General features: G+C 51.4%; 1 protein-coding gene across 1 annotated transcript; it reads right to left on the reverse strand.

Annotated features, from left to right (window-relative positions):
* Window positions 1–7,709: 7,709 nt before the first annotated feature.
* On the reverse strand, window positions 7,710–22,753 carry TGM1 (transglutaminase 1). The gene is made up of 15 exons (XM_043920683.1): window positions 22,245–22,753; window positions 21,157–21,519; window positions 20,814–21,002; window positions 19,592–19,840; window positions 19,085–19,203; window positions 18,870–18,977; window positions 18,287–18,461; window positions 17,740–17,878; window positions 17,502–17,605; window positions 14,778–14,866; window positions 14,076–14,229; window positions 13,695–13,976; window positions 13,404–13,564; window positions 12,927–13,063; window positions 7,710–8,111 (listed from the first exon to the last, which is right to left on the reverse strand). The coding sequence occupies exons 1-15, from the start codon at window positions 22,267–22,269 to the stop codon at window positions 7,886–7,888; spliced, it is 2,520 nt and encodes an 839-aa protein (XP_043776618.1). The 5' UTR covers window positions 22,270–22,753; the 3' UTR covers window positions 7,710–7,885.

Raw genomic sequence — 22,753 nt, forward strand, 5'->3', positions numbered from 1 at the left:
GTGAGACTTTAGGTAATTTTTTGTGTTTTTCTGTGTTTGATATATTTTTTAAAGGCGTGTAGTGCTAAAAACAACAACATAGATTTCCCTTTTCGAATTCTGTTGTGCGCTTACTCCAGTCAGCCCCCTCATATAACCTGTCTTTCTCCTTGTCACCCTTCCTGGGGTCTCTCCTTATTTCCAGGGACAGAACCTTGACACACAGTGTGTATTCTTTGTTTTCTGAATTAATTATCTGCTCTGACTGCCTTACAGGGATTTAGTGAAACTAACCTTTCCATGGGCCATCTCCTTTCTTAGAGATAATGGCCCCTATACTCCTTCCTGTCTCCACCCGAGATCAGTCTTCTGTGCAGAGCCATGCATTCGACTGCCCGCGGGACATCTCGCTGGAAGTTCCAAAGTACACAAATCGGACATCTATGAAATTCTAGTTACCTTCCTTTTTATTTCACTTTTATTTTTTTCCCTAAAGTTCTGCCTTTATGTAGGTTATGCCTTTATGCCTTATGTAGTTTCTGACCTATGTCGTTTTCCTTCTTTGCTGAAGAATTTCTTTTAGCGTATCTTACAAGTCAGGTCTTCTGGCTGCAAACTCCCTCAATTTTTGTTTGCCTGAAAAAGTGTCACTCCTTCACTTTTGAGAGATAATCTTGTTGGATACAGAAGTCTAGGTTGATGGGCTTTTTTTCCTTCAACACTTTGGACATTTTACTGTGCTCTCTTCTTGCATGGTTTCTGAAGAAGTCCGATGTAATCATTATTTTGGCTGCCCGCATGCGTTGTGGGGTCTTAGTTCCCCAACCAGGGGTTGAACCTAACCCTGACAGTGAAAGCACACAGTCCTAATCACTGGACCACCAGGAAATTCCCCCAATGTAATTCTTATCCTTACTCCTCTATAAGATGTACCCACTTCTACTCCTCAGCCTTCGTTCAAGATTTTCTTTTGGTTTTTGATTTTCTGTTCATCCTTCTTGTAAGGACAGAAGTGAGAACTTCTAAGCTCCTTATATGCTACACTGAAAACTGAAAATTATCTTTTATTTTAAATTCTGCTCTTTCTCCTGGCCTCTGTATTTCTGTGCATGATATGTTTCTTTACCCGTGACTCAGAAAACAAGACCATTGCCCTTAAGTTTGTCCTCTTTGTTCTCCAAATCTAATCCCTCACCAAGTCTAATCAATTCTACTTCTAATGGAACCTTCAAACTTACACCGTCTTTTTTTCATGCTCACAGCCTGTATCTTATTTCAGGTTCCCTGTCTCTCACATTGAGAAGACTCTAGTCTCCCCACCTCCAGCCCAACCCCTAATTTCTTTTCCATGTTGCTTTCACCATAAATCTGGTGAAATGCAAAATTGATCACATCATCCCTAACTGAAAGCTCCCCCTTATTTTCAAAAGAAAGTCCAAGCTCCAAAATATGGCAAAAGGATTTTTAATGATCTGAATAAATTTACCTCTTCTAACACATTCCTTCCCAGTTTGCACTTATCATGCACCTATAAGCCAATCCTCTTCAAACTGCTTGCATTTCAAGATATACTGAGTTGTCTCATATTTTGTGCTTTGCACATACTGGATGATTCCTTTGTCCTTGCCTCGTGGACTTGACTTTCATCTTCTGTGGCCCATGTGATGACTACCTCCACAAAACCCCTCATAGTTATCTCCCCAAGCCTCCCTCAGCAACTCTAGTGGATTTCTTTTTAAATTTTTTAAAAAATTTTATTTTTGGCTGTACTGGGTCTTCACTGCTATGCATGCACTTTCTCTAGTTGTGGCGAACAGGGGCTACTCTCTAGTTGTGGTGTTTGAGCTTCTCATTGCCGTAACTTTTCTTGTGGAGTACTGGCTCTAGAGCTCAGGCTTGGTAGTTGTGGTGCATGAGCTTAGTTGCTCCGAGGCATGTGGGATCTTCCTGGATCAGGGATTGAACCTGTGTCTCCTGCATTGGCAGGTGGATTCTTCATATAAAATGTAAGTGGTATTAAATAGGTTTCCCTAGTACTTCTGCTGAGGTACAATCCCAATAAGAGTTTTGCTCAGCTGGTCATTACTCAGTTCTCCCTAAGTACCCAATTATCTCTTCCCAGAGCTGGACTAGTTATCCCTCATGCATTCTTCCCACAAATGCTCCAAAACATAAACCTCCACTGCACTCCTAAGCCTCCAGACGCCCCATCACCCTCCAATTTAGTTCATTTTCCATTCAACAGATATTTAATGAACACCTAGTATGTCACAGGCTATGAATCAGCATGAGTAAGAGAGATAAGGTCCTTGCCCTTCCATTCTACTGGGAGGGGAGCCAGAGGCCTAAGAACAAATTAAGCTGGGACAGTAGGGATTCTGATGCTCACCCCCAGAAAATTAAAGGAGATGATCCCCATAAAGCACCCAGTTTGAGCTTAACTCATAGTAGGAGCTAAGCATATATTCGTTTCTTTCCCTCTAGCTGTTTGGAGAATAGCATTGCCTTCCCATTTTTTTTGTTGTTTTTCTTTTTGAGGATTTCAAGCATTTTTGAGTTCTGATACATGCAGAGGACCAGGATAAAGTGAATAAATGTGAAGCAAGTTACAAAGTTGTTAGAAATCTTAAGCTCTCACATTTTCCCTCAAGTTCAATAAAAAGAGATACTGATGTATTTCTGGAAACTAATTTAATAAAGTGTATGGAACCACCTTAAATGTGCTCAATCTTGTTTGCATAATAATTCTCACTCTGGAGGTTATCTTAAGGAAATAATTTAAAATGAGCCCAAAGATTTATTTTCTTGTACAAGGATATTTACTACAGCTCTATTTGGAATAGTAAAACTTTTGGAGGGGATGGGAGGGATGGACTGAGATTTGGGGGTTAGCAGATGCAAACTAGTATATATGGAACAGATAGACAACAAAGGCCTAATATATAGCATAGGGAACTATATATTCAATATCCTGTGATAAACTATAATGGGAAAGTATTTTAGAAGAATGTATATATACACATATAATGAATGAGTTTGTTGCATAGTAAAAATTAACACTGTAAATCAACTATACTTCAATTTTTAAAAAATAGAGAAATAGTAAAACTTTGGGAAGACTTAAATTTCTAGGAATGAGAGATTAATCAAATAAATCACATCATTTTTATTAAAAAACAGTACCACTATTGGAGTTTGCTCCACAAATTCAAGGAACAGTTATGTTACATCTTGCAAATTGTTGCTTTTAAGTGTGTAAGTAGCAAACACTTCTCCTGCAGCTCTGGACTGGACCCTGTTCTGGGTCCTGGGTGTGAACAGACAGATAAGCTCTTAAGGAGCTTACATTTTAGAGAAAAGAGAATTTAATGAACAAACAAGCACACTGATGTTAATAAGTGCTAAGTAGGATACAAAATAAAATAGGGTGATAAGAGACTGGAGGTAACCAACTAATCAGATTGATGGATAGAGAAGAGCTCTATGGGGAGGTGACATCTTTTTTTAATTATTTTTTAATTGAAGGATAATTGCTTTGCAGAATTTTGTTGTTTTCTGTCAAACCTCAACATGAATCAGCCATAGGTATACATATATCCCCTCTCTTTTGAGGGTGGTGACATCTGAGTTGAGACCTGAAGAATGAGGGGCAGCCATGCCATGGGGTAGAGTGTTCCTTTAGAAGGAAGAACAGATGCCAAGGCTTAGGTAGAAGTTTGGTGAATTTGAGAAGCAGAAGGACTGTGGGGCTGAGGCAGCAGGGCCAGGGGCAAGTGGTGGAGTTGAGGTTAGAGAAGCCTGCAAGGCCAAATAGATGAGGGTAGCATTTTGCGTGGTTCCAAGGGTGTTGGGAAAGCATTGGAAGTGTAGCCATAACATAAGCTGCTCCAGCAGCACAGATTTTAAAACTTACCTGCATCTTCTCTCCCTACTGACCCTGGCATGTCTTAGAGCTTTTAGAAAACGACTAGTTGAGTGGGAGGCAATTAATCTTGCTTGCTTCAGAATTCCAGGGACTGGCCTTAAGAATATGGGAGCAGATCAACCCTGGAGTAGAAGACTAAATGCACCTAAACCCTTCTAGATGGTGCTGACCAGAATGCCACATGACCAATTTATTATTATTATTGGAGCTGACTGTGCTCTTCTGCACATAGCCCCCTCTCAAACACCCCTTAAAACCCTTTATCTTGTAACCGGCAACTTGGAGATGGTTTAGGGACATTAGTCCACCATCTTCCCAGATTGATGTCCTCCTGAATAATGCAGCCAGTCCCTTCCCACCAACACGTGTCTCTCGAGTATTGGGTTTCAAGCAGCAAACAAATGAACTTGGGTTCAGTACCAGTCCTGTCTGGTTTTAAGCAGCAGAGTGCCAGGATTTCATTTAGAGCTTAGAAAGCTCACTGGCTGTGTAGAAATTGGATTATTCAGAAACAAGAGTGGAAACTTATCAGGAGGCTATGGCAGTTCCGCAGGGAAAGATCACAGTGACAGCCTAAGTGGAGAGGACAGAGGAGTTGGATATATTTTGGACATAGAACTGATAAGAAACCCTGGTGGGGTGAACCTTGGAGGAGAGAATAGGGAGGAATCAAGGGTGATTTGTAGGTTTTTGGCTGGAACAACTAGATGATCATAGTAACAGTGAGATGGGAAAAACTAGGGAAAGAAGAGTTTGAGGGTGAAATTAAGAACTCTGTGGGGCCATTTTCAGTCTCAGATAAAATACAGGCTGTGGAGCCAGACTGCCCAGGTTCTCATCCTATTCTAGACTGCTCAGTGATTTTTGACAGGTTCCCTTAGCCCTTGACTCGGTTTCTTCATCTGTAGAGGGGGAATTACAATCCAACTACCTTAAGCGGTTGCTGTGAAGATGACAGCCATTCTTATACATAAGTAAAGTCACCCAGTCGTGTCTGACTCTTTGTGACCCCATGGATTGTAACCTACCAGACTCCTCTATCCATGGGATCTTCCAGGCAAGAATACTGGAGTGGGTTGCCATTTCCTTCTTTCCAGGGGATCTTCCCAACCCAGGGATCAAACTTGGGTCTCCTGCACTGCAGGTAGACTCTTTACATCTGAGCCACCAGGAAAGTCATAGGTTAGTACCAAATTCTTCATCAGCAAGTATTCAGTGAGCATTTCTATGCACTAATTTCTAAGCATATAACAAAGACCAAATCAGACAAAAATCACTGCTCTTTTGGAGTTTATATTACAGTTGGGGCAGGGGAGACACAATAAATAAATACATTGTTGAAATACTGAATATGTTGGATGTAGATAGGTGTTACGGAGAAAAATAAAGCAGGAAAAGTGGTCGTGAGAAGAATGGGTTGCAATTTAAAATACTGTGGTCTGGGACTTCCCTGGTGGCTCAGTAGTAAAGAATCTACCTGCCAATGCAGGAGACGTGGGTTACATCCCTGATCCAGAAAGATCCCACATGCCTTGGAGCAGCTAAGCCTGTACACCACAGCTACTGAGCCTGCGGTCTAGAGCCTGGGAGCTGCAACTACTGAAGGCCACGCGCTTAGAGCCCATGCTCCGTAATAAGAGAAGCTACTGCAGTAAGAAGCCCTCCCTCGAACCACAACTAGAGAGTAGTCCGCACAGCAGTGAAGACCTGGCACAGAGAAAAATAAATAAAAAATAAAATTGGGTGGCCAGAAAAGTTTCCATTAAGACAGTGATATTTAAGGACAGACTTCAAAGGAAGGTACCTGCCACCTGGATATCAGGGGAATGATGTGCCAGGCAGGGAAAACTGTCAGCCCGAAGGCCATGATGTCAAGGCTTTGAGAAACAACAAGAAAGGTGACATAGCCATAGCTGTTATTCTGCGAGAGGTGAGGAGCCACTGGGGAGTGTGAGCAGATTGGTAACATAATCTGATTGACATTTCAAAGCATCCCCTGGCTGCCAAGTTGAGAATAGACAGGGAAGGGCAAAGGCTTGCCGGAGAACTGGGGCTTCGATCCAAGTGATGGAGCATGGTGGATTGGACTAGGATGGGGCAGTAGTGGTAGAGAGAATTAGATAATAAACAAATGATACAAAAATTCAATATAAGGACATCACATGGTAACATGTACTCTGGAGAAAAATAACCAGTGGGGATAGCAAACATGGAAGGTGTTGCAATTTTAAAATAGAATGGAAGAGAAGACCAAAAGATGGTGACACGTAAGCGAGTCTTGAAGGAGAAGAGGGAGTGGGCCATGGGGCCACGTGGGAAAGAAGTCTTCAGGCAAAGTGCAGCCCCACAGAGCTCATGGAGCAGAAGTGTGCCTCATACTGTCCAGGTAGGAAGGGGCCAGCGAGCTGGATGGACTGAGCCTGGGGCGGGGAAGGGAGGGAGGGCGGAGTCATAGAGCGCTATAAGGACTTTGATTTGAGGGGATGCAGTGGAAGGCTTTGAGTAGAGGATTGACACAATCTGGTCCACCTGCTCGTTCTGGCTGCTGTGTGAACAGGGTATCAAAGGACAAGAGTCAAAGTGGGGAAATAATTAGGAAGCAAGTGCAACAGTCCAGCTGAGGGAGGAAAGCAGCTTGAGCAGGACGGTGGCTGTAGAGGAGATGAGGAGTGGTCAGAAGCTGAACACCTATGAATGGGAGATAGAGCCAGCAAGATTTGCTGACAGATCCAACGTGGGTTATGAGAGAAAGAAAGGAATCAAGGGTGACTCCAAAAGTTTGGGGCCAAGAAACTGGAAAGATGGAAGTGCCATTTACTGATGTAGGAGAAGCTGCAGGAAGATGTATGCTGGAGGGAGGTCATGAGTCTGACTTCGGACCTGTTATACTTGGGGTGTCTATGAGACAACCACACTGGCCAGTCACATTGTAAAGATATTGAGAAGGCAGTAAATACACAAGTTTGGGGTTCAAGGAACACATACAACTTGGGGAGTCTTTAAAACCTCAAGGCTAGCAGAGCTCACCTTGGCAGAGTGTAGCTGGATGACAGATAGCCTGGGGCAGAGGCCTGAGTCACCCCAGCTGCCAAGTCTGGGCAAAGGCAGAGGTACCAGCTGAAGAGAGTGAGAACAGCAGCCAGAGATCCGAGGGACCAGGAGGGCCCAGTCTACCATCTAGAGTCTACCATCTCTAATCATGATGTTTTCAAAGAATATTTAACTCTGTAGGAATTTATGGGCAGGGTGCCGGGGTGGGTGGTGGCAAGCAGCATGTGAAACAACGTTAAGTTACTTTCTGTACATGGTGGGAGTTGAGGATCATTATTTTCTCCTTTACAATTTTCTGTATTTTCTTAATGCTTAACACTGAACACGTATTACTTTCATAAAAATTCGTTGACAAGGATATTTGAAGATCAATACTGGAAAGTGACTTTTCCTGTTCACAGAGAAGTCCAGCCTATTTCTGCCTCAAACGTGTGCCCATAGAAAAGAATTTAGCTCCTTCTCTCCATTAGGGGGTGCTGTGGAAGGGGCAGTCCCCCTCAGCCCAGGTAACTTCAGAAGGGCTTCAGCCAGTAGAAGCTCCTTGGGGTGTGGGGAGACTGGCCAGGGAAGCACTGGAGGCTGTCCTGATGCCAAGTGGCCTCCATTAAGAGCTGTTGAGGGGTGCCGCTGGTGATTTGCCAACCACGTTTCTCAGAACTAGGGGTGTCAGAAATGCCAAGTTGCATCCCCAGGATAGGCCGTGGGCCCACACTCCTTAGCTTGGCATAGACTGACGCATGGACAGAACAGCAGCTTCATTAAAAAATAGTTTATTAGCATCTATGTCTAGCATCTGTGCAAATGAGATCGGCTCCCCCCAGGGCCCGGGTCTCCGCACCTGAGCCCCTGGGGAGCCTCTCTGCCGTAGGCCCTGTCTTGAGGCAGTGTCCTTGCTCATCTGACATCAGTTCCATTGCTCCTGGCCCAGGGCTAAGCCCCACCTCGAGAGGCCATGGGGATGGTCTCCCCTGAGCGACTGTTGCCTCTAGTGCCTGAGAAGGCCCCGCCTCCGGCGGCCGGGGCTACGTCCACCTGGATGACCCCGTGCACCTGGGAGAGCTGTGGGCTATCCAAGCTGGCAATGAGCTGGCGGGGGCCTGGTCTCACAGGGACGAACGTCTGGCGCAGGGTCACTGTCTCGTTGCCCCCAATGTCCCTGTGGGCAGAGATAGGGTCATGGGCCTGGGGTGACAGGGTGTGGAGTGGGGCGTAAGGGCTGATGGGGAAGCTGGAAGGAAGGAGCAGAAGGCGGGGCCCTTCCGGCATTTCTGGGCTCAGCTGGAATCTCTACACCCACGACCTAACCTACTGACGGAGGACAAAGCCTGAACCCCAAGTCCGCCTCCACAAAGCTTGATCAGTGGCTGCCCAGCCAGCTGCCGGAGCTGAAAGTCTCCTCGGCATTCAGAACTCCCTCCCTGCTCTCACAAACATCTGGGCAAAGACCGTGCACAGCCTCCTCCCTCTCCATCGCCAGTGCTCCTGCCCCAACCAGGTCAGCCCCATCCCCTAGTGGGTTTCCAAGATCAAGGAAACTTCACAAGGAGACTTTGGGGTTTGACACAGTGTTGCCAAATACTTCCAGGCTTGCCAAGAAAGAAGGTGGAAGAAAAGGAATTCTCCTCTGCTAGGATCACCTCTTAGGATGTTATCTCAAAAAAAAAAAAAAAAAAACCCAAAACAAACAAAACAAAACTGTAGTCCCCCAAAAGACAAACAAACAAAACTGGAGTCCCTCCCAAGAACAGACAATTGGCATCTTTAAATTAAATTGACACACACTCATGTGTGTATGTGAGAGACAGAAATACACATGCTGGTGTACACACACACACACACACACACACCTCAGTGTCTTTATTTTCTTACACACACACACACACACATACACACACCTCAGTGTCTTTATTTTCTTCCTTCCTATGGCCCTCTAGTTCCAGATCACCCCTCCAGGAATTTACAATTTCACCTGCCTTCTAACTGCCTTTCTTGCCTCTCATCTCATTTTCCATTCATTTTTCCAATCACTCAGAGGTGAACTGAGCCTTTCAAGGGCTTGGCTTCCTTGTTGCTTAGGAGATAGATGAAACTGTAGCTCCCTAACCTGACACACAGGCTCACTCTGACTCACCCTGCCTGCCTGCGATCATTGCCCCCACCACCACCACATTCTTCATTCCTTCTGCCCACCAGCCCCAGTGAGCTCCACCCCTCCCCTGAATTCACAGTGTTTTCATGCCTTGCCCCTGGGCTGCCTCCGGACCCACTTCACACCTCCTCTTCAGTGAGGACTCCCTGGAGCATCTCCTACCCTCAGGAAAATGAATCTCACCTTTCTCTGAGCTCCTCCAGCAATCTGTGCGTATGCAGACACATTGACTGTGATTGAGTGTATATTGCAGTTGTTCACACCTGTTAGCATCTGTCCTTTCCTGTCTCTGCCTGAAACCCTTACCTCTGGCCCCTGCTAAACATGAGCCTGCCTTGGGGATCATTTCTGGAGCCAGACTTGTGCAAACACCACAGTCCTTCAAGGGAATGAGCCAACACCCCAACATCAAGGATGAGCTATATCCTTGGGGCAAAACATTTAGCTTGGAGCCTGCTGCCAAGGGACGTCCCTGGACCACTCTGTACTCCTTCTACCCCATTAACTGTGTAGTTTAGAACACGTACCAGTCATCCTCATTTTCTGATGTAAAATAGAAGTGAATATAAAATGAGGGCGTGGGATCAGATGGTCTTGAAGGTGCCTCCAAGCTCTATGAAGGTGAGAAGTAGGAAAGTCTGGAAGATAGAAGTCTATAGCCTACCTGATAGGTTGTCGACTTAATTTCTAGACTTCCTATCAGAATATCCAACTTGAAATTCAGTCTACAGCTTAACGGGTAGGCTACACATACTCTGCATGCATGCTCAGTTGCCTCCGTCATCTCCGACTCTGAGACCCTATGCCCTGAAGCCCGCCAGGCTCCTCTGTCCATGGGATTCTTCAGGCAAGAATACTGGAGTGGGTTGCTATGCCCTCCTCCAGGGGACCTTCCCAACCCAGGGAGAGAACTTGCATCTGCTACAGCTCCTGCACTGCAGGTGGATTCTTTACCGCTGAGTTACAGCGGAAGCCTCAAGCTGTACTTTGCCTGGTAACAAATCTGTGTTTTTAATTTGTGCCTGCTTTTCCATTGATGTGAGGTTAAAGGTTGTTTGGGTTCAGACCAGCCTTCATAAGTCTGTTTACCCATGCTATAACTGAACTGTGGGGCTTCTCCAGTGGCTCAGGGGTAATGAATTTTCCTGCAATGCAGAAGACTCAGGAGACACGGGTTTGATCCCCGGGTCGGGAAGATCCCCTGGAGGAGGGCATGGCAACCCACTCCAGTATTTTTGCCTAGAGAATCCCCATGGAGAGAGGAGCCTGGTGGGCTTCAGTCCATAGGGTCACAGAGTCGGACACAACTGAAGCGACTGAGCGCACACAAATGTGTAATTGAACTGTACTATTTCAGAGCCTAGCCTTCATTTATAAGGTTATTTCCAAGATAAACTGCTCTCTAGGTTCCAACGAGGGATGTCAAGATCTCTCCCTACCCTGATCTTAGTGTCTGGCGAGACCTTGGCTGCACCCTGGTTAGAGAGTTGAAGGCAAACACATCAGCTACTAACGCAGGATTGTGCCCACAACTGAGTGCCAGTCATAAAACAAACTCCCTGACAGGACATCAGAACTTAGACATCCAAATTAGCATTGTCTTTGATGCTAATTTGAGTATTAGCAGCAAATTAGCATTTATGCTCTTGTTTAACCACACTGAACATTTAAAAAAGCTCCTCTCAGATTTTCCTTCACAGCCATTTAAAACCACACACACATTACATGTACCCACTTGGGCGTACACTCACACCTGGCCAAGTCACTGTGTCTCCTTTACAGTCGAGGTTCATTTCTGATTGAAAAGGGCATTATGACCCACCTGGCTCGCTTATTTACTTTATTAATCAGCCTTAGTTCTAAATGACTTGAGGCTGTTTCCCCAAAGTCAAATCCACTCCCTTAGAAGACCACCCTAAGGACATTCTAGAGAACATGATTCAGGCTCTGGGGGAAATCCCCGAGAAGGGTTTGGAACAGACTTCTAGCTTCCCCTGGTGACTGCTTTAGTGGTGACAACAGCCATCTGGAGGAGTAAGCGCTGGAATGTTTATTAAGTGGCCAGTCAGCAGGTGGGGTGGCATGCCTTATGCCATAATGAGGCTCCATACCACAGCCATTGATGTGCAAATGAGAGTGAAGTCATGCCAATTTCGGAATCGCTTGGGTTGGCCAAGAAGTTTGTTCAGGGTTTTTCTCTAAGATGTTAGGGAAAAACCCAAACGAACTTTTTGGCCAGCCAACAATACACCCAAATCAGCAGCTCGGGGCTCTCACCTGTGCTGGAGGCCCCGCCTGGGCTCACAGTAGCTGGAGGAGCCACAGAATGTCAACTGAGGGCCTGCCTCGAGGAACCGCCACCCAACCCTCTCATTTACTGGGGGGAGACCGGGCCCCTTCTGTGGCACGACTCTCACACGAGCCCCACAGTTGAAGAGAGGGGCTGAGTCTCCAGTGCTCAGTGTGGGAGGCGCTTGCCTTACTTCCTGGAAGGGGAGAGAATCAAAGATCTGGCAGGGAAGCTGCGGGGAGCCCAGCTCCGGGGACCCCTCAGGACAGGGGAACCTCTGTCTGTCAGCAGCAGGTGAGAGACCCCAGTAGGTAGGTTGTCTGGGAGTTCCAAGCTCCGCTCTCTAAGCTGCCAGAAACCCTTTTAGGGTGACAGGAGGAGAGCGCTCCTTTGAGAGGTGTCCCATCACCCAGGAGCCCAGGATGGGGCAAAGGTCAGAACAGCAGCCTTTTTCAGCTCTGGCCTGTTGGCCAAAGTGGCGGCCACCCCCAGGCAGAGCCTGTGTGTGTGGGGAGAGGGATGGGTAGGGTGGTCAGGGACCCTCTGCTTCCCCACCCAGCCCCTCTGAGAATGCAGTCACTTTCCCTCGGGTGCTCTTTATTGGATGAGGAAAATGCCTGCCCCTGTCACCAGAAAGCTGAGCTTAAAGGTCAGCCTCTGGCCTTCTCTGCTTTCCCTGTTCCTGCATGTGTGAGTCCATGTCAGAGATGGCAGCATGGCCTGGGAACACGGCCTTGGGACTGGCTGGGCACACAGCCTCCCCTGGCTTGGGATCAGGCCCCAGCAGGTGGCATGAGGGCCTGAGGCACAGGGCTCTCTCCTTAGGAACTGCTTGCTGTGGTCGCGGCACCAGCCCAGCAACCAGCTGGAGAGCCTGTGTGAGGTGCTCGCCGTGGCGGAGGAGTGGAGCCTGCCCCTTAGGAGCCGAGACACTCTGGGAGATGTGGCCACCAGCCGCCCCATCTGTAAAGGGGTGGCAGCTACCAGCAGAGCACTGATGCTGTGCCCAGCACCACGCTGAGGGCTTTGCATGCATGGTCTCCTGTGATTCTCAGAGCCAGGTTATTACTGTTATCCCCACTTTACAGGTGAGAAAACTGAGGCACGGAGAAGATCATACATATAGCACACAGCCCATGAGTGATGAAGCTGGGACCTAAAGCGCATCATATGATTATCTCTAATGTACTTTAAAGGGTACTGGGGGTCTCCAAATGAGCTTACATTCCTGAATGTGCCTGCTCAACTCTTGAGTGCTGGGTGAGAGTAGTGACAAATTACTAGTGATCCCTTTGTGAGGTTTTAGCTCCCTAACAAGCCAGCAAGGCAGGTCAGGGACACCGAGGAGCACTGCCTGAAGCAGGCCTTCTTAGCACTGGCTGGGTTGAACTGAGTCAGGAGGTGTTGCTGGCCAGCCCCAAGTGACAGACCTTACTGTCCTGACCTGAGCAGGAGAGGGACAAAGGTGGGACCCATGCATCCAGGAGGCTGGCAAGGGCAGTGGCCGGGGCAGAAGGAGGGGCTGCACTCACCCAACATTGAGGATCTTGGGCCTCTGCAACCCGGAGCCCTCGAGCCGGAAGACGACGTTGGTGAGGGTGACAGGCAGCGGATTCTTGAAGACAATCTGTACTTCGCACTCCTGGCCAACCACGGCTGCTCCCAGTAACTGAGACAGAAAGAGACCCCCATCATCAGAGCCTCAGGCCAAATTGATGGGCCTGGACACTCCCACCAGAGAGGGAGAGAAAGCTCTTTAGAATGAAGACCACCCTGATCCCACATTCCTGCCTCTGGGGGAGGGCTCACCCAAAGCCAGAGAGGAAACTCTAACCTACTCCCCAGCTGAAGCCACCCCAGAGTAAGGGAAATCAGATCTGATTTTCCAGAAAAGGGAACCAAAGTCCAAGAGCCCAGGCTTGTCCCTGACCTCCTCCCACTACTGCTTCTAGCCTAGTGCCCTGCACCTCGCCCTCCAATCCCCCCCTCAGCCCAGCCCGCTGCTCTACCGTGAGACTGAGGTCTGGGGTACGCAGACGGAAGGTGTGCTGCTTGGCCAGCACCTGCCCGTTCTCCTTCACGTGGCCTGAGACGTTGAGCAGCATGGCCCCCTGGTCTACGAGGTGGACCCGGTATTCCTTGTAGGCCACGGGCATGGTCACGCGCTCCGCTGCGGGGAAGAGGCCTAGCGTCACCGAGGCCTGCTTCCCCAGACCCGGCCTCCCCGGGTCTCCATGTCCCCGGCCCTGGGGAACCCAGCCGTGGAGGGGGGTGCTACAGGCTGGGGAAGGGGCACTTACAGGCCCCCGGCGCCAGCACCACCTCCTTCTTGCTCTCCTTGAAGACGGATCCCGTGACGCCAGTGTAGAAGGTAACAGAGAGGTAGAGATGCAGCTTCACGGTGCGGGGGCTGCCGCCGCGGTTGGTCAGCACCACGCAGACCGTCAGGTCCTGCCCCATCACTGCGTCCTGCGCCTCCACCTGCACAGCCACATCCTCCGCCGAGTCCCGGGTGGCGTACACATTGGGTTTGCTGCCGTGCGCGGCCGCAGTCTCCACTGCCTTGCGTTCTGCTTCTGAGCCTGGGGGTTGGGAGTCAAGGGTGAGCTTACAGCTGCTGCTGGGTGGGTGGGAAGGCACCCTTGGTGTGGCCAGAGCTGGCCGGGATGGGGAGCTGGTACCTTCTGGGTGCTTATAGGTGTGCGTGATGTCTTCCCGCATGTTGGAGCCGATGGCCTTCGTAATGATGAGTGAGCCGATAGCCTTCTCCTCCACATACACGATCTTGAAGCTGCCGTCATCCTGTCGCTGCCAGTAAACCTTGTCACTGTTCACCTGTGGGGAGGGCGGTCGTGGGGGGTGTGAACCAGGAATGAATGAGCCAGAGGGTCTGAAGGTGGGCCTGACCCCGCCAGCTGCCTTCCCCAGATACTAGGAACTGCAGGGAAGGCTGGATCCAAAGGTTGGGAGCTTCCTGGCAGAGTGAAACTGGGAGACTTTTCTTTTTTTCTTTTTTTTTTTTTTTTGAGACTTTTCAAGCTGAGCCAGAAAAGGCCAGACAGCAGGAAAGAAGTTGATCTGGGAGGCTCCTCACGGTGCGTTGGGCATTAATAACAGTAATCCCTTGCACTCACTTGCTGACTCCATGACTTATAAAGCAGTTTCATACCCATTATTTCTTTTGATCCTGAGCACAGAAAGTAGAGCAGCCATTATTATGGCTTTTTACAGTTGGGGAAACTAAGATTTGTAGAATGAGTGACCTGCCCAAAGTCACACGGGTAGTTGGTCAGCAGTGGGGCAGGACCGGAGAACCTAGGACCAACGCCAGTGCCCTGGTCTCCCCAGGCTGCCCACGAAGGCACCAGGTGCACAGCCCTCACCTCTGCAAAAATGAAGGGTGTGTCATACTTCATGTAGACCAAGCCATTCTTGATAGACTGCACAGAGCAGGGCCCACAGCAGAAGATGCCTACGGGAGTGAGGGCGCCACAGGGGTGAGAGATCCAAGGAGGCTGAGTGGGACCCCCAGATCCTGGGCCCACCCTTCCAAGCCCACCCAGTGCCCAGTGCCCGGGTTCAGCCCCCACCAGTCCAGATTCTCTCGTGGCTCAGACAGTAAAGAGTCTGTCTGCAATGCAGGAGACTTGGGTTCGATCCCTGGGTCAGGAAGATACCCTGACAACCCACTCCAGTATTCTCGCCTGGAAAATCCCATGGACGGAGGAGCCCGGCAGGCTACAGTCCATGGGGTCACAAAGAGTCGGACACAACTGACCGATTTCACTTCACAGTCCAGCTCAGGGAGGGCAAACAAACGGGAGAGCAGTCCTGTTTTGCTTCAGTCATGGTGGGGGTGAGGCAGGCGGGGACAACTGTGGGGACAAGCCTGCCTTGTTAACCAAATTGCTGGCACACTTCCTCCACTGGCTGAAGCTGGATGTCAGCTGTCTGTGACTCCCAGAGGTCAAGACCCCACCCCACCTACCCCATCCTACATCAGAACAAACCCAGAACCCCTTATGGCTCTGCTTGCCAGCTGGGAGAGCGATGACATCACAGTCACCATTCCAGAAAGATCCAGAACCACCCTCAGTTCTACAGCCCACGGTATCCTCTCTGTGGGGAGGTGACAGGGGAGCTGGTAGGAAACAGTGTCTGTCTTCAACGTGCTCCGGAGGGCTTTCTGGAGGACATAGGCTGATAGAGAGGAGGCGTGGCTGAGAGGACACAGAACAGGAAGTGAGGGATGTCCAACGGGAGAGAATCTTAGAAAATACCTCGAACTAGGGTCTCCTTTTACAGATGGGGAAACAGGCTCAGCAAGGCAAAGTGAATGCCAGGAGACACAAGACAGCCGGACACAGACTGGAAGGAGCTAATCCTTACTAAGTAGCTACTAAGCTCCAGCCATGCTGCTAGTCTAATATGCTTTCTCATTTGATCCTCCCAATCACCCTATAAGGTATACATCATCCCCATATTACAAACAAGAACACCAGAGCCCAAAGGTGCAAGGAACTGGCCTAAGATGACATATCTAAGAAGTGATCAAGCTAGAATCAAGCCCCGGCCTGGCTGGCCTCAGAGAATCCCTGCCTGCCACCTAGCCCACCTACTTCCTAGAGCTTGGACTGGAACTCAGGTCTCCTGGTGTCCTGTGACAGGCTGTTTAAATATAACAGGCATCTCTGGGGTTGTAAAACTCAGGGGGTACTATTTACAGAGATGATTGAGAGGGAGGGGTCTGGTCAGAGACCAGAAGAGGAGGTAGGCTAGGGGAAGGCTATCTGACTCAGGGTGAGGAAGGGAGAAGCAGGAGGCGGGGAGGGAAGAAGCAGCTGGAGGGGCAGGTGGGGGCCGCCTGGGGCCAGATTATTAAGTGGGAAGGGTGTGGGGACCTGGTTGAGATCTAATTTTGTTTTTGACCACACCTCACCATGCAAAACTTCCCCCACCAGGGACTGAACCTGTGGCCCTGGCAGCGGAAGTGTGGCGTCTTAACCACTGGACCACCAGGAAGGTCTGGAGAGATCTTATTTTTGCAGAAATGTGCATTGCGGAAAAGAGACTAGTAGGTTATGTCATCAGTGATTATTTCTTAGGCCGGACTGGGTTATAGAAGCTGTTATCTCCTTTGAACCTACCTGAACCCTAATTTTTTCCCTCCATACCATACATATAACTCAGTGGAGCAATAAGAGGAACTTGGTAAAAGCAAGACTATGTGTCAAAAGAAAGGAAGTCAGGGGCTGGGTTCACTCTGCTGCTGACCTAACACTGTGCCCCAGAGAAAGACTCTAACCCAGCCAATCTGCAACATCACCAGGGGAACTTTCAAAAACACAGATTTCTGGAATCTATTCCCGGAATTCAGGCCTAGAAATTTCCTTGAAACAAAACTGAAACCACCTGAGAAAGAATAGGAAATTTTACAATTTATGTTATCCAATTCTGTACATTTTTTTTCTTCTAAGCATGTTTTACTTAAAACAGTGCTTAGTCACTCAGTTGTGTTCGACTTATTACGACCCCATGGACTGTAGCCCACCAGGCTCCTCTGTCTGTGGAATTCTCCAGGCAAGAATACTGGAGTGGGTTGCCATGCCCTCCTCCAGGGTCTCTTCCCGAGCCAAGGATCGAACCTGCATCTCCTGCATTGGCAGGCGAATTCTTTACTACTGAGTCACCTGGGAAGCTCTTTACTTAAAATAGTGACTTTTTAAACTATAAAAAAATATATATAAATAAAAACGTCTTCCAATTAATTATCTCCAGGACACGTAAATAAAAATGTTAAGTGGGAAAAGTGGATTTGTCGGGTGAGGGAAACCTCTCACTGAATTCTCTCAAATCTTTGGACTTATGAACCATTTGGGTGTAATAACCATGATAAATAAATAAAATTTGGGCACATAATTATGCAGAAAGTTGAAAATAAATGAAGGGTCACATGGTGATTGCCCTCATGAGTCCGTCTGAAGTACTGTTGTGCTAAGGACCTGACTCCAAGGCCCCGTCCAGGACACTGGTGTTTGCTCCCCTCATTGGGGACACAGGGAGGGGTCCCCAGTGGGGTCTGGGCGCCAGGCAGGGGCCCTGCTCACCACTGCTGGTCTCCTGGGGTGTGGCGTCCACAACCTGCCACCCATCGAAGCCTGAGGGCAGATCTGGCCTCTTCATCCAACAGTCGTTCCACACGTGGAAGTTCCTGGATGAAGGTAGATGGAGGGCTCGGTGAGCTGCCTACCTGGGGCCTCCCCAGCCTCTCCTGCTCTCGGCATCCAGGCCTCGGGTCTCCGGTCATCAGCAGGGACAGGCAGCCCAGCCCGGCCCCAGCCTCACCAGACAGAATCGTGGTTCAGGTGCTCCAGGGGCTTCATGTTCTCGTCAAAGTAGATGTCCATGGTGAGGGAAGTGTCTGTGTCGTGTGCGGAGTTGAAGTTGGTGACAGTACGGGTGGCCAGGCCCAGGCAGCGCAGCACTGTGGGGGGGAGGGTGCAGACTTGGGGTTCAGGGCCCAGGGCCAGGGCAGCGGTAGGGGGGCAGGTGAGGCATGAGGTCAGGAATAGCAAGGGGACACGGGCAACTGGGGTTGCCGAGCTGGGGCAGGGGTCACTAGGGTCAAGTTCACCGAGCCAGGGAGTGTTGGGGGTTAGGGGAAGCCAGGCCACCTGCCTGGCTTTGTGCCTGTCTGTCCCTTCTCCCTCCTCTCCTCCAGGCCTTTCTGGGTTGTTAACACTAATTAATGATAATTAAGGCCAGCCTGCCAGCCACCCCCGCCTGTCCCTGCACTGTAGCCACAACTGGGCTGGGCTCACGAAGGTGGAGCCTAGCTTCCTTCCATCCTCCGTGTAGGGCCCAGGCAGTTCCCGTCCCATCCCTCCACTACCTGTGGTGGTCACACCGGCGAAGACCCAGCACTGGCCAAAAGGGACAGAGTTGCCGGTGCGTAGGTAGCTGAGAAGGATCTCCACGCTGCCCACCCACGCTGATGGGTTGGTGCCGCGGGAATAATCTCCAGACCAGTTCCCAATCAGGACCCCATTGTCATCCAAGGAGTTCACCTGTCCAGGACAGGATGGGGTGGGGCAGAGTTGGGGGAGAGGCTTAGGACCTGCCAAGTGGCCCCCAGCCTAGCCCCTGGCCCTGACCCCTAACCGCTCAGGATTCGGAGGCAGCCTGAGTCCAGCCTGCCCCTCCCACAGCCCTCTGCCCCCCCATCCTGGTCTGACACAGGAATGTGAACCCTGGGTGTGCCAAGTTTAGGGTTTGGCCCTACATTCCACTAGAGCTGGAACAGGAGCCAGGAAGGGGAGGGTTAGGGGGCAGGTTGGGAGGGGAGATGAGTGAGATTCCTTCCCACCGTACCTTTTGCAAGGGCTGGGGTCCTGGAAGAATCAGAAAGGGTAGGAGTGGGGGTGGGAGACAGCAGGCAGAGACTCAGTAGGGCTCAGAGACGCAAGGGAGCTCACCATGGCAGAGATGACCCGGGAGACACTGATGGGGTCCCCGCGGCCTCCATAGGGCATGCCCCGCCGGTCCAGGATGTACAGGCAGGCGTCCAGCACCCCGTGGTCAAACTGGGGGGAGCCAGGGCAGAGGTGACCCTTAGGCTAGCACCTGCACCCCCACCCCGCCTCACCTGCCTCTAGCGCCCCCGAGTGCACAAGGCCCCAGCCAACCATACCTGGCCATAGTTCCAGGTCCGCTCGCCAATCTGCGCTTCTGTCCCATAGTAAATTCGCCCCGACTCATTAAGTACGTACTCCTGCCGCCAGTCCTCATGGTCCACATACACGATGTCCTCTGTGTCCCCAAAACACACATGCCTGGTCCCCTTCAGCCCTCTCCCTGGGTCCCACCTGCCCCTTGGCTGCTTCTGCAGGGCTCATGACAGCAGGGGAAGAGCAGGGATGCCTCTAGCCTGACAGCACTGCTTCCAGGAAGGATGGAGCAAACAGGATAGGGATAATGGGAGAAGGGTGGCTGTCACCAGGACCCTTCACCAGGAGAGGAGATGCGGCTCTGTGACCTTGGGCTGGTCACTTCTCTACGTCCTGCATTGAGGTCCCCTCACCTGGACACTGGGAGGCTGGCTTCTCCTAGGGCTAGGCACCCAGGCACGAAGCCAGATCTAGTAAAGGAAGTCCTACCTGCCCTCCCCTCCTGTCCACATTTTGCTCCAGCAACTCACCTGGGCACCAGGGATTAAAGAGGATATAGATCTCGTTGCGGGGGTCGAAGGGCAATTGGAACTCTCCAGCTTTGCAGCGTGTGCGGATGGTGAACTGGAACTTGCCGATGATGGCGTTGGGGGAGGTGTGGACCCGTAGGTTCAGATTCTGCCCACTGGACTTGGTCACCTGGGCTTTCCAGCCTCCACTGCCCCCCTTGCCCACTGGGATGATCACATGGGTGCCCTTGCCCACCTCGGGATTGTTTCCTGCCGTGGGGGAAACACTGATTAGCTGCTGCAGCCCACTTGAAGCAGGGGGATGGAGCCCTGGACTTCTCTCAGCCCCACCCAGGATGTGTGTCCCGAGTTGGACAATTGCCTGGGCCAGATTGAGAACAGCTCTGTCCCCACCCGATGCGTGCCCACATGTCAGGGCAGAGCTCCAGTCCAACATCCCAAACCTGTTCCCGCCGCACTTAACTTGGAGGTGAGTAGAAGAGACCAGGTCACCGTCACCCTCTGCCTGCCTGACCATCCCAGTACCTGGGCTGGAGGAGCAGAGCCGCCTTGTCTGGGTCTAGGTGTCCCTGCCCCACATGAAAGTGCAGTTCCTGTCCTGAAAGTCTGCCTGCTCTCTGGGGCTGCAGCTTCCAGAGCCCAGGGCATCCCTGCTGGAGGTGGTAAGGGTACCTGGGAAATTAGAGGCTGGGGTGGGCAAGGCTAGGCCCTAATCAAAGGGTACCAGGAGTCACCCGCCCCCGGCGGCAGCATAATCACCAGCCTAGGCAGTCAGTGGCCACCAAGGAATACAATGAGGGAGGCACCGGCCCTGGGTCATGGGTACAGAGAGACAGATTGGACAAGAGTGAAGTCACATCCTGGGGAAGGAGGGCAGATCCAGAAAGAAAGATACACAAAAGCAGCAACACTGGAGAGGATGCGGTAGTAAGGATCCAAAGGAAAAGTATCTTGAGACAAATGCTCTGGGAGGCTTGGAGAGGGTGAGCTTAGGAAATGAAAACAGGGAAGCCAAGACCCTCCCTCTGGGGGACATACTTACATGATTACACCTGCCTTAGCTGGCAGGGGCGAGGAGTGGGGTAAGGGAGGAGCCTAAAGACACCCCTGTGACCCTAATACCAGGGCTGGGAGCCCTGCTAACCAGCCCCCTATCCCTACTCCACCCTACCTGGGGTCTTCACCACTACCATCCCCATCCCCCATTGCAGCCTCCACTGACCGATGCACAGCTCCAGGGTGACATGATCGGAGGACTCATAGGGACGAGACAGGAAGAGGACCATATGGAAAGGCTGCCCACGGCGGAGAATCAGCTCATCGTACTCGAACTCGTCCGTGTGGTGCTCTCGGCGGTTCTGGTCTGAGCGTGAACTCAGCAGATCCACACCAGTCACCACCAGCATTCCCTCTGCAAAACCACAGCTCCGGCTCAGTAAAGCTTCACGGGGAGTCCAGGGTCCCCCCCCACAACTAGCCTCCCAGGCCCCCAGAGATGTCAGAATGAGCCTCAGGCCCCATTAAGGCATTTTGGCTCTCAGATAGCATGGCCAGGTGGGCCTCACCCCGGATGGTGCCATCTCCAGCTGCGTTCACAGCGCTGCCCCGGGAGCCAGGCCGGCGGGAGTCTGAGCCCCGGGAGTCGGGTCTTCGGCTCCTGGAGCCAGACCCGCGGGAGTCTGAGCCCCGGGAGTCGGGTCTTCGGCTCCTGGAGCCAGACCCTCGAGCTCCCCGGTCTCCACGGCGTTCAGGGCCCCAGTCATCGTCTTCTGTGTTCCGGCAAGAGCAGCAGCCACAGCAGCGAGCCCAGAAGGAACGGCCCCCACGGCGAGACCGTCTGTCTGGCTCTGGTTCCGGCTCTGGAGAAGGTGTGGTGGGGGGCTGCCAGGGGTTTCCGCCCCAGCGGCCCATATCCGAGCGAGGACCACCTGTGTGGAAGAGGCAGGGAGGCTCTGATCACTCAGACCTCCTTTACCCCCACAGGATGCTCCAGTCAGCTCACCCAGAAACCCTTCATCCAGAGGGCTGATTCGGTCCCAGCCAGATGACAGATGATCTGCCCCTGACCCTGAGATTCTCTCAGATCCACCCAGAGACCTTCCCCAAAGACTCCTCTAAGACTCACGTAGAGAAACTTCCCACATTAGAGAGACGAGTCTTTTCCCCCTCTCACCCTCACACGGACATCCTCAAAAGCAGATGCGCAATCCAGAAACCTGCTCCAGGACTCATCCCAGGAAACGAGTGCACGCTTGTCACAGCCTCGAGAGGCGGCAGCGCAGACCATCCTGAGCCTGCTCCCCCTGCCAGCTCCTCAGTCTAGAGATCCAAGGCTGACAGCCTCAAGGACCCATTGCTTAGAAGGAACCCCCCACCCACTGCTCCCTGCATTAGACAGAAGAGCGACATTCACCACTGGGGGTCCTGGCATTTCCCCACGTCGTCAGGTCAAACAGCCGTGAGGAGTTGCTGGGAGGGGTCGGGGGCGGAGGTGCCTGAAGTCAGGCTTCCTCGGCAGGGTATCTCCGCCGGGAGCCTCGCTGGGGCGGACAGGCTCTGGCTGGCCCGCACTCCACCTTCTTGGGACCCGACCTCGGCCCCCAGACAGCATCGCTGGGGTTCAGCATCGCAGTGCACCGTCGGAGCCCCTCACCTGATGAAGGTGTTGGCGACGGCATCTCTGAGTCCCGCGGCGGAGGTGGAACAGGTCGGGACCGATGGGACTGGACGGACTCCGCCGCACGAATGGAAGGCGTGGGGAGGGCCGGTAAGTGGTTTTTAAGGGTGGAGGGCGGGGCCGAGCTTCTGGTAAGAAGGGGAAGGAAGGTTGCTTCGGTCCCCACTTGGGGGAGGAGGTCCAGCGTCTGGGGGCCGGGAAATGACGCTGGGCCACACCCTCTTTTCCCTTTCGAGGAACCAGGGACCGACGTGTAGGGAGTGGGCGCGGTTGGAGTCTGTGAGGGCTCAAGTTGGAGATTCGGTGAGACCACCTGTCTGACGGATGCTGCCTGCCAAACTGGGTGCCTCAGAAGCACCTTCTCGGTGGAGAAGCTCAGAGGGCAACGGGGCAGGGAGCCCCTTCCACCCACACCTCTATCCAGCAGACTTGCTCTTCTCAAGCTCAGGCTGCCTGCCTGTCTCTGAAACTGCCCATGGGCTGGC

This window comes from Cervus elaphus, chromosome 12 (assembly GCF_910594005.1).
Source record: "Cervus elaphus chromosome 12, mCerEla1.1, whole genome shotgun sequence".
Taxonomy (NCBI): domain Eukaryota; kingdom Metazoa; phylum Chordata; class Mammalia; order Artiodactyla; family Cervidae; genus Cervus; species Cervus elaphus.